Genomic DNA, 17,214 nt, shown 5'->3' with positions numbered 1-17,214 from the left:
ATGTCGATGTTTGCGTGGCTTGTAACTGAATCTTTTTTTATTAATAAGGCACATATTATCATGCAAAAAAAAAAAAGATGGCAGCAGGAGGGGAGGGACAAAAAATTCCTAGCGGCGGCGGGGCTGCAAACCCTCGCTCGTTCCTACCCCCTGCCGTTAAGAAAAAAGATTACTGTGCCATGCCCATCTGCCCTATTGGTAAACCAAACAAACCCAAAATCAGCGTTGTCCCCTCCAGGCCCTCCGACTGGAAATTCGTCCTGGCTTCCCAAACCCACACCGCCTCCTCGCGCTCCAATCCATCGAAATCCAACTAAACCCTAGCTAAGCTAGCATGTCCGGTATGGCGTCGGAGGGCGGAACCAATGAGGCAGCGGCAGCGGCGGCGACGGAGGGGGAGAATCAGCGTCGGAAGGGGAAGCCGTGGGACGAGGATGGCCCCAGCAGCACCGACCGCTTGAAGGCGGAGAAGTTCGAGCCCTCCTCGAGCGAGGGCGCCCTGCTCGAAACCACCTCCTTCTCCACCACCTTCGCCAAAGACAAAGGCATGCGACCGACCACTCACTCCGCCCCCCTCAACCCTCTTCCCCTTCCCCCATCCTGCGATTCAATGGAATTGAGCCGTATTTGATCGTTAAGGTGTCCTGTTTGTTTGTTTGTTTGTTCGGGTGCAGAGGAGTTTCTGCTGGAGGCGTGGCCGGTCGTCAAGGGCGCACTGAAGGAGCACGGGGTCTCGTGCAAGCTCAGTTTGGTACGCTGATCACTTGTTTCGGCTTTCTCTTCAAGCAGTAGATAGATTAATTAATATCCAAAATTTGGGGTCAGTCCCATGATGTTGTACAAACGTGCGTGTGCAGAGTGAGGGATCCATGACGGTTTCGACCACCAGGAAGACCAGGGACCCGTACATTGTTGTCAAGGCAAGGGACCTGACCAGACTCCTGTCGCGGAGTGTCCCTGTACATCAGGTACACTACACATGCATGTGCTTTGTTGCTGATCGATCAAGCCCTTCAACTTCTTTGCAACTCTGTCTGACATGTGTCTTAATTTTTGCCCATCTGATTCATGGAGGTTTTTGTTTGTTTAACTTGCGGGCGGCAATTTATATCCAGTGAATTGCTAATAGAACCGTCCTTGTGTCTTAATTTTTGCCCATCTGATTCATTGGGCAAGTAACTACTGGATGAGAATTTGAGTACTCTATAATTGAAAAGAAAAACATTCCTTAGTATGTAATAGTGTGCCATTCCTATTCTTGAGCAGCTGACAACTCGATCATATTTTGTGGGAGTTGTTCATCCCTGATTAAACTTGTACTGATTTTTGCAGGCGATTAAAATACTCAACGATGATATGACCTGCGATATTATTAAGATTGGTGACCTCGTACGGAATAGGGTAAGACTCTTTCATAATTGACTACAGCTCTTGCAGTTTTACAGATTGCTTTGACTTTACCATGATTATTGCTGCATTCTGTGGTTCTCTGCTAGCTATCAAATATTTCAACAGGAAGAAAAATATAAGTAAATTTTTAATTGTCAAAGTAGGTTGCAGAACCAATCAAATAATTGTATTAAACATTAGCTTATTCCCCTTTCTCTAGACTCTGGGTGCTTAATTGCATTTTTGTTGTTTCAGAATTACCTAATACACTGTAATTGGGTTGGGAAGTTTTTCATCTGTTATATGCACTGTGTGCTGTATTTGTTTTACTTTTTTTTATCCATTTTTATGATGAGACCCCTAAATTACTTTTATGTCAGATGATTGTGCTCATAACATAATTTTACAAGGTCACTGTAGTTTCCAGTGTTGCCTTTTTCACATATGCTCCATATATGTATACTGTGTTTCACATAGTTGCATAAATGCGTGTGCTGAATCTGTCTCCTCCATAACAATTTCATGAATCCAATTATAAAAATATTTGTTTCGTATTGTACAACTTAATATTTCTCCTTTTGGTGTGATTTAGATTATGGTGTTATCTTAAATTAGACCTTAGATCATTTTCTTTTGCCGCTCTTGATGAATTTAGCTCTGATATCCTCAGTACAGTAATAATGTGCCATGTACAGAAAAGGTTTTCTGAACGGAGAGACCGTCTGTTAGGACCTAATATGTCTACCCTTAAGGTACCACTCATATGGTTCTTGTCCTGTTGTTGTGTCTCTTTTAATGTACTCTTGTGTTCACATGTTTGTTTTCTGCACTACAGGCCCTAGAGAATTTGACTGGCTGCTACATCTTAGTTCAGGTTTTTCCATAATTTCAACCTTAGTACTTCATCAAAGTTACAGTACAGATTTATAGGTCTACTACCTTTTACTCTTTATGCTTAAATATTGACCATCATGAAAGGGAAATACTGTTGCTGCCATGGGTTCCCTTGACGGAAGGGGACTAAGACAAGTCAGAAAGATTGCAGAGGATTGCATGAATAACATAAAGGGTCCACTGGATCACATTCAGGTGACTGGTTTGGTTTTATCACCTGTGTTTTGTTAAGGTGTATGCCTATTGCCTGAGACTACTTATCAGTTTTTGTTAACTATAATCAGGAACTCAAAAAAGAACGTGAGCCGGCTAAAACACCTGCCCTGGCTAATGAAAGCTGGGGCAGGATTCTACCGAAGTATGAGAAGTAAGGAATTTGCACCGTATTTCATACTGAAAAGTGGGGGTTGCGTCTTATGCCTGCTCATTGCTTGCTGTTTTCTAGGGAGAATATCAAACTGGAGCAGCCATACACACCCTTTCCATCTCCGCAGCAGCCTAGCAAGGTGAACTCAATTTATTTTTTGGTTTCTAGCGCGTGCTATTACAGTTGTTTTACAGTTTTTGGTATACTGTTTTCTTCACCAATTCATGAACTGCTATGGTGGTTAGCAGTCCTGTCATGGAACTTCGTGATTTCATTCGAGCTGGCCATCCTACAGCAGTGCAGCTGACCATATAATTCATTCCATGTTAATTTCTAAGATCAGTGCAGTTCACAACATGCTACTTGAATTAGTAGAATCAACAACCCACATGCTATGTAGATTTTTGCATGTTTTCCTTGTACTGTGTGGGTATTGTATTGTAGCAGTTGCAACTGAAATGTTGGCTTCTTTACATACTGTTTGATTAATAATATCTTGTCATTATGGATACTGTAGACTGATCTTGAACTTGAGAATGGCAAGTATTCTCTGAGTGACGAAAAGAATTCGACAAAGAAACTTCAAGAGAAGCCGGACAAGCAATCGAAGAAAGTGGATGGAAACAAAAGAAAGAGAGAAGCTGCATCTATTCCCCCAAAGGTTAGGTTTCCCTTTTGTGTTTTCTTTCTGTCAGTATGATCCACCTTTTCTTGTATTAGTTACTAAGCACTGGTTGTTTTTGTTTCAGGGGAGCACTGCAGGTTCATCTGAGTCTGCCATGGCCACCAGTGGGGATAACGAGGTTGCCGATATAGTGGCCATGCCCTCAAAGGTAACACCGCTTTCGTTGTTCTACGCTTTGCTACAAAATCTTGTCCAACCATTTTTAACCTATTTTCGAGTGTGGGCTGCTGCTGCTGCTGTATACTGAAGAAAGTTGGACGGTCATCTCATGATTGTGAATCTGCTCTGTTTGCAGAACAAGGCAAAGAAGGAATGCATAAAGGGTGGATCACAAGAAAATGTGTGAACAAACAAGCTGTACGTATCACGCCCCAGAGAGAAGCAGAAATTATCCAACCCCGAGTAACCGTGCGCGATATGAATGCACGGCGTCAGTGACTTGCTGATAGAGGCTATGTTAGTTTTGAGTTAGTCGAACCACCGCCATCGTGTCGACCGTACCATCGAATAGATCGATATTTGCTTTTTGAACCAAAATGTTTTCTTAGGAATCCTTTTGTATGAATTGCTCGAAAAGTTTTTGTGGGCGATTTGTGGTTTACCTTCAGACACTGCTCTCAGACGAGAGCTCATGTATGAGGCCCGTGGGCGTCAAACAGGGAGTCTTAGCTGGAAACCCGGTTGTTGTTTTTTAGGAGCTACATATTTTTATAACCTGTTAAAAATAGAAAAATATATATATTTTTAAAAAAAATTGTTCCTTATGTGTTATCTCATAATATATAAAAGTTCGGTGTATATAAAAAGTTCAATGTATAATAAAAAAGTTCGGAGTGTTATAAAAATGTTCCATATAATTGAAAAAAGTTCACCTTATATTAAAAATGCTCAATGTACATAAAAACGTAAAATGTTCACCATATTTGAAATAATGTTCACCGTATATTAGACAAATGTTCACTGTATATTGCGAAAACTATAAATAAAACTTTATAAATGCGAAAACGAAAAAAAGGAACCAAAATCTCAAAGAAGAAAGAGAAAAACGAAAAATGAAAAAAAAACAAAACAACCCGCAGAAAAAAAAAGTGCATGCGTCAAATAGGCCAGCCATCTTGCCTCGCACTTCAGCAAAGACGCGTCAGACCACGGGGCGTGGTCTCCTATTTAGCGCGTAGGTCCCGTGTTAGCCACCAAACGAGTACCCTCCCGCCCTTCCTAGCGTACACTTGAGCCAGTCCAAGAAGTTTCTTTTCGGTTTTGGGATGGTGTTAGAGACCTTTTTTCTGTTTTCTTTCGCCTCTTTTCTGCCTTTTTCATCTTCGATTTCTCCTTTTTTTTCATATTGCTTCTTTCTTTATTTTATTATTTTTGTTTTACTTTAATATTAGTTTTATTTCAAAAAAAAATCTTCTTTTACTTTATTCTATTTTCTATTTTTATTCATTTTCGGTACATCTTTCAAATTTGTGAACATGTTTTCAAATTATGTACTGTTTAATAATTCTCAAACATCATTTATGAGAACATGCTTATTTTATAAATTCGTGAACATATTTTACAAATCATGTACATTATTTGACTTTGATAAACATATTTTTACAGATTCATGCATTTTTTTTAAAAAATTGGAAACATTTTCTGAAACTCGTGAATATTTTTTTGAAATTTGAGAACAACTTTGAAATTCACGAACATTATTTTGTTTTGATGAACATTTTTTAGTCCACTAACATTTTTTTAATCAATGAACTTTCCTCGAAATTTGGGGAAAAAATCTGAATTTTGTAAACATTTTTTTAAAAATCATGAACAAATTTTGAACTCACGAACATTTTTCCAAATTCATGATCATTTTTTTAATATGCGGAAATAAAATCACAATCATTTTATAAATAGGCGGAAATTTTATGATTTTCCCAATAGTTTCAAAATCATTACATTAGTTGAATTCACGGACATTTTATGATTTCTTAAACATATTTATTATAATTAGCATTTTTTAAAATTAGGAATTTTCTGAAATCCTTGATTATTTTAAAGAAGAGAAAAAACAAAATTGAAAAGAAAAAAGGCAAAAAGGTGAAATGGAAAAACCAAGGGCATCCCGCCCCGCACATGGGCCATCTTCCTGTAGATAAAGGGGAAGTTTTGGAGATTATACAGAATACCATAAATTTTGTAGACGAGAAGTTTCGAAGATTATACGAGATCTTGTAATCTCTTTTACGCGTTTATTAAATTATTGAAGAGCTTTTTGGGTCCACATTTCCCTATACTACAGTTGTTGTATGGATAGGGGGTTATTTTTTGGTGAAAAGGATAAGGACCTATTATAAAAGTTCAGCAGAATTACAAAGCATCGTCAACACAATAAAAATTAAATCAAGTTTTGAGACCATCGTACGACAACTACCTCCAACAAAACGAGTTGTTGTTGCCGCTACCTACCAGAACCACCCTGACCTTGTCGATGACAGCCAAAAGTCTGCGTGCACATGCCCCTAAGGATCAACGCCCCGGAGCCGCAGTAGTCGTCGTTGAACCCTTGAATTGATTTGGAGCGCCTGACACCATATGTCATCATCGTGAATGCAGGGCGATATCTAACCTCGTCGCCCCAAGGAGACGACTGAAAACTACATCAGACCTCCATCAAATATCTTCTGATGGACAAAATCGAGAAGGATTGAAGCCCGAAGGACTAACTTGAAGGTGAGATGTCGTCATCCTTGAAAATAATTTAACCTAAACTACAACCCAGAGCCAAGGCACCAAGGTTCCCCTCTGCGTCACCGGTCGTCGGAGCGTCAGGCAGAGGGGAGGAGAATCCATGAGCTGGTCGACGGAGCCGAAAGGGATTAGATTTGCAGCTGCCTCCGTCCTGGTTTACTAGTCCCCTCGTATTTTTGATCATATTTTGATCACGATTTCAACTAATAGAATATAAGTTATACATAACAAAAGCAATATCATTGAAAATTTACATTCAAACACGAATCAAACAATATAATTTTTTGTTACATGCATTAACATTTTGGTAACCAAATACTATGTGGTTAAACTTTGATCCAAAATATAAAAATGACTCATAAACCCTGACACAGGTAGCAGATCCAAACTTACGATTTCATATCAGCTAAATGTTAACTCCCTCCGTCCCATAGTATAAGTTATAAGACGTTATTGCCTTCAATATGTGAGCATATTGGATGTAATGGGATGGCGAGAGTACATAAAAGAGTAAAATACATCATGGATTCTAAAACTATGGGAGGTATGTCAGTGTAGTCATAGAACTTCGAAACTGCGGTTTTAGATCCTAAAACTATTGAAGGTGTCTCAGTTTAGTCCTATAACTTTCAAACTATAGTTTTGGGTACCAAATCTATGTAAGTTTGTTCATCTCTGGTCCTAAACTTGCATGGCCAACATCTATTGTACATTTTTTTTTCAAATGAGCCCTTTATATGTGTTTACGTCATGAGAAGTGGTCCATACTCTACAACATCGCAATGTGTGTTGCAACCGGCATGCCACCACCTGCGTGGCCATGAGTTGCAGGGCAGCCTCGTCGAGAAGTTTGGCATGGTCACCAGGGAGACCCTAAGCCAGACGGCATGGAGGATGACATCTCTCTCCCTCGGCGCGACCGCCGGGGAGACCCCGAGCCAGTCGGGATGGAGGACGCTATCCTGCCTCTCTCTCTCTCCCTCCCTCTCTGTGTGTGTGCGCGCGCGCGTGCCTGGCACCCTTGCCACAGATCGCGGAGGAGTGCACGAAAACCACGAAGCTGGCGCAAAGGTCGTCGAGAGTGACGCGACCCCAACAGCAGCCACAAGTGGGTAGCAATTGGACGTACGACGTGTCGTTCTGCTACTACAGGGTGAGGCTGAGATGACTAGTCTACTCTCCTCGCTGGAGCTCAAGCCATGATGCTACTAACGGCCTCTGTACTATCTCCTATGAACATTCTGTGCGTGGGAGAAGACGAGGGCGTGAGAATGAGGCGAGACAACGCTCTAGGGATTTTCTTGCGTATTTATCTTCCATAAATTAACCTGGTGGGCCCATGGGTCAACATGACAACAGTCCAAGCATCTTCAAGCGACACGTCGGCGGATCAATGCTAGCCATGCAAGCAACTTAGGACATGAGATGAACAAAGTTACATAGTTTTGGCACCCAAAACTGCAGTTTGAAAGTTATATAACTAAACTGACATACCTCATCTCCAATAGCCCTAAAACTGCAGTTTCAAAGTTGTAGGACTAAACTGACACGCCTCCAATAATTTTAGGACTTACGATCCATTTTACTCTATATAAAATATGACTGATATGACTATGTTCCAAAACGACATAAGTAGCATCAGTAGTAAAACATGAGCAGCTTTGTCATAACCATAATCATCTCATCAGACTCGGGAGCTTAAAACAAAAGAAGATTACGGCTCAAAAGCTGCGCCACCCAATATAACAAACCGCGCGCTTCCATGCCACGACCTCCCCACCCATGATTGGAACGGATTGGATTCCATGCTTTGAGGCGACACCACCGTCTCTTTGCTTGCAAAATGGACCCAACTCCGAGATCCCAAAGGCCGGGACGGTGCCGCGCTTTTTCACGCCAGACCGCCCAAGTTCATGAGCATACGTGCAGTGCAGTACTGCACCTGCTTTCGCTCGCTGTTGCTGATGGACCTGGCTGGCCTTTGGGACTTGACAGCAACTTGGATTGTTTCCACATGACGAAGGCCTCAATTTCCGCTCCAAAGACAAGGATTCCCGGATTTCCTGCCAGTATAAGTTATGGGTTTTTGTTTTTTTAATTGAGTATAAGTCATGGTTAGTTCGGTAGTAAGTATAAAATCCGTGGTACTATATGCTGACCTAATATCAAATCTGTTCCCCATTTATGTCAGCAAGGACCACTCTCAACAAGAGACAAGGGGAAGGAAAACTGCATTATCATATACGGATTAAGCATTACTGGAATTTTCAATTGTCAATTCTAACTTTTAGCAGCAAAGAGGGTCTTCAGAGAGCAAGCATATAGTACCTGATATTGAGGAGCAGCCGGTTCTCTTTCGTCTCATCCTTCGGACTCCGAGGAATCCACTGCGTATATGCTCATCTTGTTGTTTCAGGAAGACGCTGCCGACTCCCATGAGCAAACTATGAAACATTACTGTCTCTTGGTGAAATCAGCTCACTCTTCTCTCAATAATGGCACAGGAGCTCTGATTCCCACAGCCTGATGAAATGAAACCAAAATGTGAGGAAACAGGACAGTGATATCACAATGGCAGGGCTCTTCTCTGCTTTGCAAACTGGTGAAGAGGAAACTAGTCCCACATGGCCACATTAACTTCTCACATGATCAGGCAGACAGGCTACACGCCATGAACAGGAACACATTGACAATGACGGAGCAAGGCTCGATCCAGCCACTTGTCAGCCCCAGACTCCCAGTTCTTTTGATAAATTGGGCATGTAAAACGATGGTGTATGTAGTAAATTCCAAGCCATGCGGCCAGAGTGATAAAACAGACAGAATGCTGAAAACAGGACAGCAACAAAATTGACATACCACTAGATCTTGCAAGGATTTACATAGCGTTATTGGGCAAACGAAACAAATGAAAATTCTAGTATGAAAAAGTATATCTGTAGAGGCAAAGGAAAGGCCATGTGCCATATTTTCTCAAGGACTTTTGGTGGTAACATTTCTTACACCGGCTGCAGGGGCTGGATCATCAACAACATACATGATCACCAAGGCTACAGCATCTAAGGATTCTTTACCGCGGATTTGCATCAGAGCACCGTCAGCTAGGATAGCTGTTTTGCTCATCTCTAAGAGCAGTCAGCTGTGCGGTCTAATTCTGGTCTCCTCGTTCGATTTTCCAAGAATTCTTGGCCGCTTCAGCTGATGAATTACCAGAATCTGCACCCTTGTCTTTGGGCTTGGGCTTCGAGAAGAATGGATCCCACTCATGAGGTCCAACTGTCCGCTGTCCTTCTAACAGTTCATACTTCCAGCTATTCTCTTCAATAAAATCTTTATCTTCGCTGCCAGAGATGATATCTCTTCTCAATTGTGTCACTTTGTTGATGATTGCCGAAACCGAAACATCAAACGCGTCCTTTAGCGTTTCCAGTTTCGACCTTGGATCAGCATATATCACCTTTGGTATGAGATTTATAACCTCTTCTCTCATCTGCTTGACAACGTCTGGATGGATACTTCTCAGTATCTCCTCAACACTGACATTTCCATCACGGACGCCACCTTCAGGGATGAAGACCGAGTAACTCGTATAATTCTTCGGAAGATGCCATGTATACTGGACATATGCTGAACCAGGATGGAAGAAAACAGGTATGCAGCCAGCCAACATTGAGTCGAAGGCAGATCTTCTAGTATAGGAATCACCCTGGGGCTGCAAGCAGAATAAAGAGCTCTGGAACATCTTCATGATTGCACTTGGGGAGTGGCACTTGCTCTCTCCAAGGTCACACTCCAACAATTTACAGAAACTTGATGTCCTGCACTGATCGATGAGCTGCCCTCTGATAGACATTGGATCACCAGGACGAGGAGCCCCTGCGAATGAGAACAGCCATGGCCTCTCCAGGCTCCTCATTCTATCTTGCCAAAGGAAAACATCCTCATCTTTGGCAGGGTGAAAGTAAGTCGGATATGGCACCGCAAAATCATTGGCATTCCATGGGCTTGACTCCACCACCAGCATTGACATATTCTTCGCAGCCGGCATGAACAGCAGCTTGTTGCCCCAGTCAGATTCTTCGTCTGTCAATCGCCTGAAATCCCACGCAATCCTTCCCCCAACCAAGAAATGGTCACGCCCACCCATCACATTCCACTCGGGCCTCTTCCTCAACCAATCCACCAGATCATGCGGCGCAGCGTCCCTCATCGAAATGTTATACCCCCAGAGATACCTTGCCACATCAAACCCGGCGTAGAAGGGCACGAACACCGCCGCGGCGATGGACGAGTCCTTGGTGAGGCACTCGTACTGCTTCATCCGGTTGCCGAAGATGACATCGACGGCGAACTGGTTGGTGGCATACCAGCCGGTGTTGGAGAAAACACCGTCCTCGTTGCTCAGCGGCGGGCCGAGACCGTCGTTGCCCGTGAACTTGCACATGTTGGTCCAGACGCTGAGGCTGTGGCACTCCCGGAGCATGTCCTCGTTGAAGCGCGGCGGCAGCTCGTGCACGTAGATGTACCGGCCGCCGCACGGGTCGCTCGCGTTCTCCGCCATCTTGAGCGCCCGCTGGAACGGGTACTCCTTCGGGGGCGCCTCCTCCTTCTCGGCGACGGCCGCGGGCGCCTCCTCCTTGCCGACGACGGCCGCGGGCACCTCCTCCTTGCCGACGACGGCCACAGGCGCCTCCTCCTTCTCGACGACGGCGGCGGGCGCCTCCTCCTTCTCGACGACGGCCGCGGGCGCCTCCTTACCGACGACGGCCGCGGGCGCCTCCTCCTTGCCGACGACAGCCGCGGGCGCCTCCTCCTTGCCGACGACCGCCACAGGCGCCTCTTCCTTGCCGACGACGGCGGCGGGCGCCTCCTCCTTGCCGACGGCGGCGGGCGGGGTGCGGAGAAGGCCGTCGTGGTTGAAGACGCGGTCCGGGAGGTGGTCGTGGGCAATGCGGGCCTGGGTGGCGACGGCGACGGGCCGCGCGTCGGGGTCGGGGGCGAGGACGGAGAAGTGGAAGTAGAAGATGAGGACCCAGAACATGACGCAGAGCGTGGCGAGGAAGCAGAGGCGCGACTGCGGCGGCTTCCCGCCGCCCTTCTCCGCGTCGTCGTGGTGGGACGGCAGCACGGAGCGCCGCCTCATTGCAGCAGCAGGCGCCCGCGCACGACGCGCCTTCGCCGCGCCGACGCCGGATTCGCAGCCGAGGGCCAGCGCCGCCGGAATCCCGCCGCCGCACCGGCCTCGAAACCTCCACCGGCGGGGCGCGGGAGAAGCGGATCGGCCGGTCGGACTCGGGAGGGGAGGTTTTGGTTTTGGTTTTGGTTTAGGGGGAGAGGAGGAGGCCTATTATCGCTGGGGATGGGAATGGGAATGGGAATGGCGGAGCTTTTGGTGGCGGCCGGTGTGGGATTTGGGGGTTTGAACACCGTCTTATTTTGGGGGGTGGGATGCCGGGATGGGAAGACGGGGGAGGGAATAAATGTGGGCAAGACGTGGCGGCCGGCCGTCTCTCGATGCGCGTCATGCCGTGGGGGCGTGTCGGTAGGAAGGAGGGAGGTACTATAATCAGGGGGTTCATCTTATTTTTCTTGGAGTATGATATAAAAATTGTGCAGTCAAAGCTCGTTTCATCACACACACACTCTTCTCTCTTTGCCCACCTCCCTCCTCGTGCGTCAATCCGATACCGGCGTCCACCTTCCCCGCCGCTTGCCACTCCGGCCGCGGCGGCCACCCCCTACCCCTCCAGTTCGCCTCCATGGCCGCTAGCCCCCGATCACTCACCTCGTTGTTCCAACACGCGACCAAGTGTCCAGTGGTTTCTGGCTCGGGCTTGTCTGCGGGTTCAGACAAGCCCGGTGTGCGAGCATGCTCGGAGGGGTCGTCGGCACCGCTCCAGGAGGTTGAGTTTGGCCGTCGGGCGGCAGGCTCGGAGCAGCCCCACCGCTTGCAAGGAGATCTTGTTAGAGACGAAGGCAGGCGCTTTCAGGTGCCTTGAGAAGGGGCACTTCAAGGTTTGTGGCATAAACGGAAATGTCCGACGCTAATGAGTAAGGGGTGCAATGGCAGTTCCTCGCTGGCATCTACTAACGGGGCAACGGCTCCAATGGTATTGTGGATTCTACAGTGCAACCCAAACCGGTGTGGAGTGGCATCGACCAGATTCCGCGCAAGGAAATGGGCGTCCCTTGGCGTCCATGGCGGTGGTCCAAGGCGGGAAGATGCCCCACCAATCTGCTAGCACCCTTTTGGGCCGGCGTGGAGTACTAGCGGATGCGACTATTGAACGATCTATCAAGAAGCTGATTGAGACACCACTTCATGTCTGTGCTGAAACTTTGGTCTCAACCTTGTAGTCGGGCTCAGCAACGATAAACGTGTGCCCCTACCTTGTTGAAGACAGTGTCTACTTGTTGTGTGTTGGTCTTCATTGACTGGTCTCGACAAGCAGGATGAAAATGTTTGTTCATTCCGTCTACAGCTGGATGTGGCGATGGCGGCGCAAGGATGTTTATCCCTTCTTAAAGGTGTTGATTCGAAAGAGTTGACCTTGCCGTAGGTGTTAATTTCATGTCTTTGTTATGTACTCTAATTAATAATTAATAAGAATGAATGTATGCATCTTACCGATGCAGAGGGCGGTGGTTTTTGCCTCCCTTTGGAAAATAAAACTTGGGCCTAAGGTAGACGATGTGCAAAAATAATTATAGAGGAAAAGCTAGAAATGCTCTAATGGAGCAGATCCGCATGTCTCTGCAAAATTTTCAGCATCCATAGCCGGGAGTTGACGTGTGAGTAGAGAGTGCATCCCAATGTACTAACCGGAAGTGAATGTATAATTGTATTCGTCTTTTAAATCCATTGTTAAGTCAAACACAGGGTACATTTATCCGTATAAGAAAACAGGGTCCATTGCACATTGATCGTGACTTGGAGTAAGTCAAAAGAGATGACATTATAGTAATAAAAAACGAAGTCAAATACCATGCCTGTTGGTAGAGGTAGCTATGTTCGTGAGCGTATTATTGGGTGTGGACAAGACGTGTACCTCCCCCGGCAAAAAAAGAAAGACAAGTCATGTACCTCTCCGCCACAATGGCCAAGTCGAGGCGACCACACCGCTAGAGGAGACATGCGCACCGACGAATTTGGAGGCAACCCAAATGGGGCCAAAATTCTAACTTGGATTCATCAGATTTTAGAAAGAAGTACGCAACGGATGGCATATTTCAGTTTCAGAAAGCGTGTTTGGTGGGAAAAGGGAGAGATTTGGCAGCACAAAGCCGCACGCATAAGCAGTACTGTACGTGTGAGACGGTTCTTGTTGTATGCAGAAAACAATCTGGGACGGCAGCATGGCAGGTGGCTTTCCCGGACTGCCCCCTGCCGCGGCCAAAACGTGCGCGTGCCGGCGACAATCGTCGGTGGCCGGTCAAATGAGCGGCGCGCGCTGCGCAGGCGGTGACGTGCCGGCCGCCGCGCCGACGCCACCGGCTGTACTGCTGGCACCCGCCGTGCTCTCCCGCGGCGCGCCTCAGCCCGTCAGCGGATCCGAAGAGAAAACAAGGACAGAAAAGGTAATTTTCTGGGGCCTGGGGCGCTGCCGACGACGCCTGTTTTGTTTTCACCGAATCGGCCCCCGCGGCAGCGAGTGCTCGACAAGGGTCGGGTCGGGTCGGGTCGGGTCTCCATCGATCCTGCGCGGCGCATATCCCGGCCCGTTGGTCCTGCTCGCTGGGCAGCAGCGTCACGACGGAATAGTATACTCGATGGATCCCGCTGGGCTCTGCTCATGCGCAGAACGTCGCAGTAAATTAACTGCGGCTGCCTGCAACTTTGGAGGAGCCCACGACCCTTTTCTTTTCTTTTCGTGCTGGTACCCAGGGCTCCTTGGTGAAGGCAGTTTAACCAAAGACGCGGCGCAGGACACGGAAGCAGGAAGGTTAAACAAAGGGGACGCAAGCTCGATCAAATCAAGGCCCTGATGATTGATCAGGACATGCACTACGAGATCTTGTTAATTCCCCATCATTCCCACACCTCCCGGCCGGTCAGGCCCACGCGCCCCCAAACCACCATCATCATTTCCAATATCGTACTCCTACTACTACTACTACTAGGAACGTACTACGTGGCCTGGGCGTCATGACTGCCGAGTGGGTCTCACGAACGCTGCCCTGATCTGTCTCCATGCATATGCGTGTGTAATTGTAAACAGAAGTCTCCGGCCGGACGGACGCACGACGGAGGAGTCTTCGGCCGCGTAAACAAAGATCCAAGCGGCGAGCAAACAAAATCATTGGAACTCTCTGCTAATGCGACGTTTGTTGGGCCCACGATCACCGGCGTGCATATGGCCGCCCCTGCCGCTCACTGCTGTCCTGTCTCTCTCTCTATCTCTCTCTGACTGACCGACGATGGCTTAGAAACAGTAGTGCTACACAAACGACACCCATGCACGACTGCTGCACGATTCTACACATCCAGCCATCAAAATATTGAATGAAGTCCAGCACGGCCATTTGATCATCAATCGTCCATGAATCGTCCATTTCGCATCGGCTGTGAAGTAGTTTCGGCTTAGAAAAGTCCCGCGCCTCTCCCGTCCCATGTTAGCCTGTCGAGGCTCGGCGCGGCCACGTCCAGGTCCCTAAGATCTTGGGGCCTGTTTGGTTCCAATAAGTCACCCGACTTATAAGTCAGGTGACTTAAAACCAATGACTTATAAATCACGCCCGTTTGGTTGTCACCTGACTTATAAGTCACCTGACACACCTACCCACACTAATCAACATCATGCAGATGGTAGGACCCACGCAAAAGGGGGTGACTTATAAGTTTTAAGTTGGGGTGGAGCAACTTATGACTTATAAGTGGGGTGACTTATAAGTCGGGTCTATTTGGCAAAATAAGTTACTTTTTTCACTTTTCGACTTATAAATTGGTGACTTATTTGAAACCAAACAGGGCCTTAGTGCCACTGTACTTGCATGGGAAGATACTGGTGCCGATAGTTAAGTAACACTGCTCCCGGTACGGATGTATGTTAACTCTTGTGAAGCGTGAACAATGAATCTACGGGCCTGTTTGGTTCCAATCAGTCACCCGACTTATAAGTCAGGTGACTTAAAACCAGTGACTTATAAGTCAAGCCTGTTTGGTTGTCACCTGACTTATAAGTCACCTGGCACACCTACCCACACCAATCAACATCATGCAGATGGTAGGACCCATGTAAAAGGGGGTGACTTATAAGTTTTAAGTTGGGGTGGAGCAACTTATGACTTATAAATTGGGGTGACTTATAAGTCAGGTCTGTTTGGCAAAATAAGTCACTTTTTTCACTTTTCGACTTATAAGTTGGTGACTTATTTGGAACCAAACAGGGCCTATATGTGGCCGGGAAGATCCTCTTGCTCGACACTCTGACATGGTGACACCGCACCACCAAGCACAGTACAATTGTGCGGCTTGTTGGTGCATATACGTGGCGGCGAAGAAATGATAAAAAGATGTGAACCCTATATGCTTCAGCCTCCAGGGTAAAGTATCTCGGGTCACAAGAAACAACTTTCCTCTTTCCCAAGAAAAATCTCCCAAGCAGCTAGGTTTCCTCTCATCGTCCGAACTCCGTCTCGTGGATCCAATTAATGCCTTCGCCGGTGTCAAAACCGACGGATCTTGGGTAGGGGTCCCGAACTGTGCGTCTAAGGCTAATGGTAACAGGAGGCGTGGGACACAATGTTTACCTAGGTTCGGGCACTCTCGATGGAGGTAATACCCTACTTCCTGCTTGATTGATCTTGATGATATGAGTATTACAAGAGTTGATCTACCACGAGATCGTAGAGACTAAACCTTAGAAGCTAGCCTATGATTATGATTGTTCCTGTCATACGGACTAAACCCTCCGGTTTATATAGACACCGGAGGGGGCTAGGGTTACACAGAGTCGGTTACAGAGAAAGAAATCTTCATATCCTAACTGTCAAGCTTGCCTTCCACGCAAAGGAGAGTCTCATCCGGACACGTGGCGAAGTCTTCTATATTGTATCTTCATAGCCCAACAGTCCGACATATGCATATAGTCCGGCTATCCGAGGACCCCTTAATCCGGGACTCCCTCAATAGCCCCCGAGCAGGCTTCAATGACGCTAAGTTCGGCGCACAGATTGTCTTCGGCATTGCAAGGCGGGTTCCTTCGCCGAATTTTTCAAAGTACCTGTTGTAAATAGCAGTGCCCGGTTCCCCATTTAATGTTATGCTCATCGGCTTCTGCACCTTAACAGTCTCAGCCTCCACATGTCGAGCGAATGCGAGAAGTCGGGGCATTTTTACATTTGCCACCCTAGCCATGTAAATAAATTGTCTATTAAAGAGACGGGGATCTTCAGATCCAATCCACACCATCTTCCCCAAGCGAGGAATCATCAGAGCGTGCCCGAAAAAACCACTCCAACATGGCTGGCGCTCGCAGCTCTTCTTCCCGCTCCCGCAACACCAAGCCGGGTGATTGGGAGAGTGTACCGTATCCCACGTCCGATTAGTGAAGTTGCAGACCCAAGAGTTTCTACCTCCTGCATATCTAGTCACCGTTCGAGCCGGATTGGCTTCCTTCGATGGTGGGGAGCAAGTAGAGAACTTTCCCAACCCATCCAAGGGGGAGCGAGTATGCCTTGTTTCCTATTTACTGAGGGGCGTCGAATTTCCAATCCATCCATTCCTCTGCGGGCTTCTGGAGTTCTACAGCCTCCAACTGCACAACTTCTCACCTGCCTCCATCCTGCACATTGCATGTTACGTCACTCTTTGCGAGCTATTTCTGGGCTGCGAAGCCCATTTTGAGCTATGAAAGAAGTTGTTCTGCCTCGTCCCCCGTAATCAAGGGGGATCAATATTCCAAGTGGGCGGAGCCGAGATATGGCGCATCGTCGGGACCGAATGCTTATCCGGCACACCGAAGAAGGCACCCGGAGAGTGGCCCTCCGAGTGGTTTTATATTGAGGACGTCTCCCTTCCCGACCCAATTCGAATGGGTCTTCCCGAGTTTACAAACGCTCCGCTGAGAAAACGCCTTAACTGGCGTCCCCGGAGCCCCAGAGAGGAAGATAGCAGGGAGATCCTTCAATTGATGAGCAAGATAAG

General features: G+C 47.0%; 2 protein-coding genes across 2 annotated transcripts; one reads left to right on the top strand and one right to left on the bottom strand.

Moving 5' to 3' along the window:
• Window positions 1-212: 212 nt before the first annotated feature.
• LOC119294014 (KRR1 small subunit processome component homolog) lies at window positions 213-4,025 on the top strand. The gene is made up of 12 exons (XM_037572304.1): window positions 213-545; window positions 675-751; window positions 858-968; window positions 1,333-1,401; window positions 2,085-2,141; window positions 2,225-2,263; window positions 2,368-2,478; window positions 2,568-2,650; window positions 2,729-2,789; window positions 3,168-3,311; window positions 3,400-3,483; window positions 3,631-4,025. Exons 1-12 carry the CDS (start codon window positions 335-337, stop codon window positions 3,679-3,681), a joined length of 1,098 nt encoding a protein of 365 aa, XP_037428201.1. The 5' UTR covers window positions 213-334; the 3' UTR covers window positions 3,682-4,025.
• A 4,871-nt stretch (window positions 4,026-8,896) lies between these two features.
• On the bottom strand, window positions 8,897-11,518 carry LOC119291749 (xyloglucan galactosyltransferase KATAMARI1 homolog). Its single transcript, XM_037570560.1, has one exon. The coding sequence runs from the start codon at window positions 11,209-11,211 to the stop codon at window positions 9,217-9,219; it is 1,995 nt and encodes a 664-aa protein (XP_037426457.1). The 5' UTR covers window positions 11,212-11,518; the 3' UTR covers window positions 8,897-9,216.
• Window positions 11,519-17,214: the final 5,696 nt, after the last annotated feature.

Source organism: Triticum dicoccoides, chromosome 4B (assembly GCF_002162155.2).
Source record: "Triticum dicoccoides isolate Atlit2015 ecotype Zavitan chromosome 4B, WEW_v2.0, whole genome shotgun sequence".
In the NCBI taxonomy this organism is placed as follows: domain Eukaryota; kingdom Viridiplantae; phylum Streptophyta; class Magnoliopsida; order Poales; family Poaceae; genus Triticum; species Triticum dicoccoides.
Note: the sequence above shows the minus strand (reverse complement) of the source record. Positions and strands in the feature narration are given on the sequence as shown.

Coding starts and splice junctions, on each gene's coding strand:
- LOC119294014 (XM_037572304.1), top strand. CDS start 335: ATGTCCGGTATGGCGTCGGAGGGCGGAACCAATGAGGCAGCGGCAGCG. Junction 969..1,332: donor GGAGTGTCCCTGTACATCAG/GTACACTACACA, acceptor TGATTTTTGCAG/GCGATTAAAATACTCAACGA. Junction 3,484..3,630: donor TAGTGGCCATGCCCTCAAAG/GTAACACCGCTT, acceptor CTCTGTTTGCAG/AACAAGGCAAAGAAGGAATG.
- LOC119291749 (XM_037570560.1), bottom strand. CDS start 11,211: ATGAGGCGGCGCTCCGTGCTGCCGTCCCACCACGACGACGCGGAGAAG.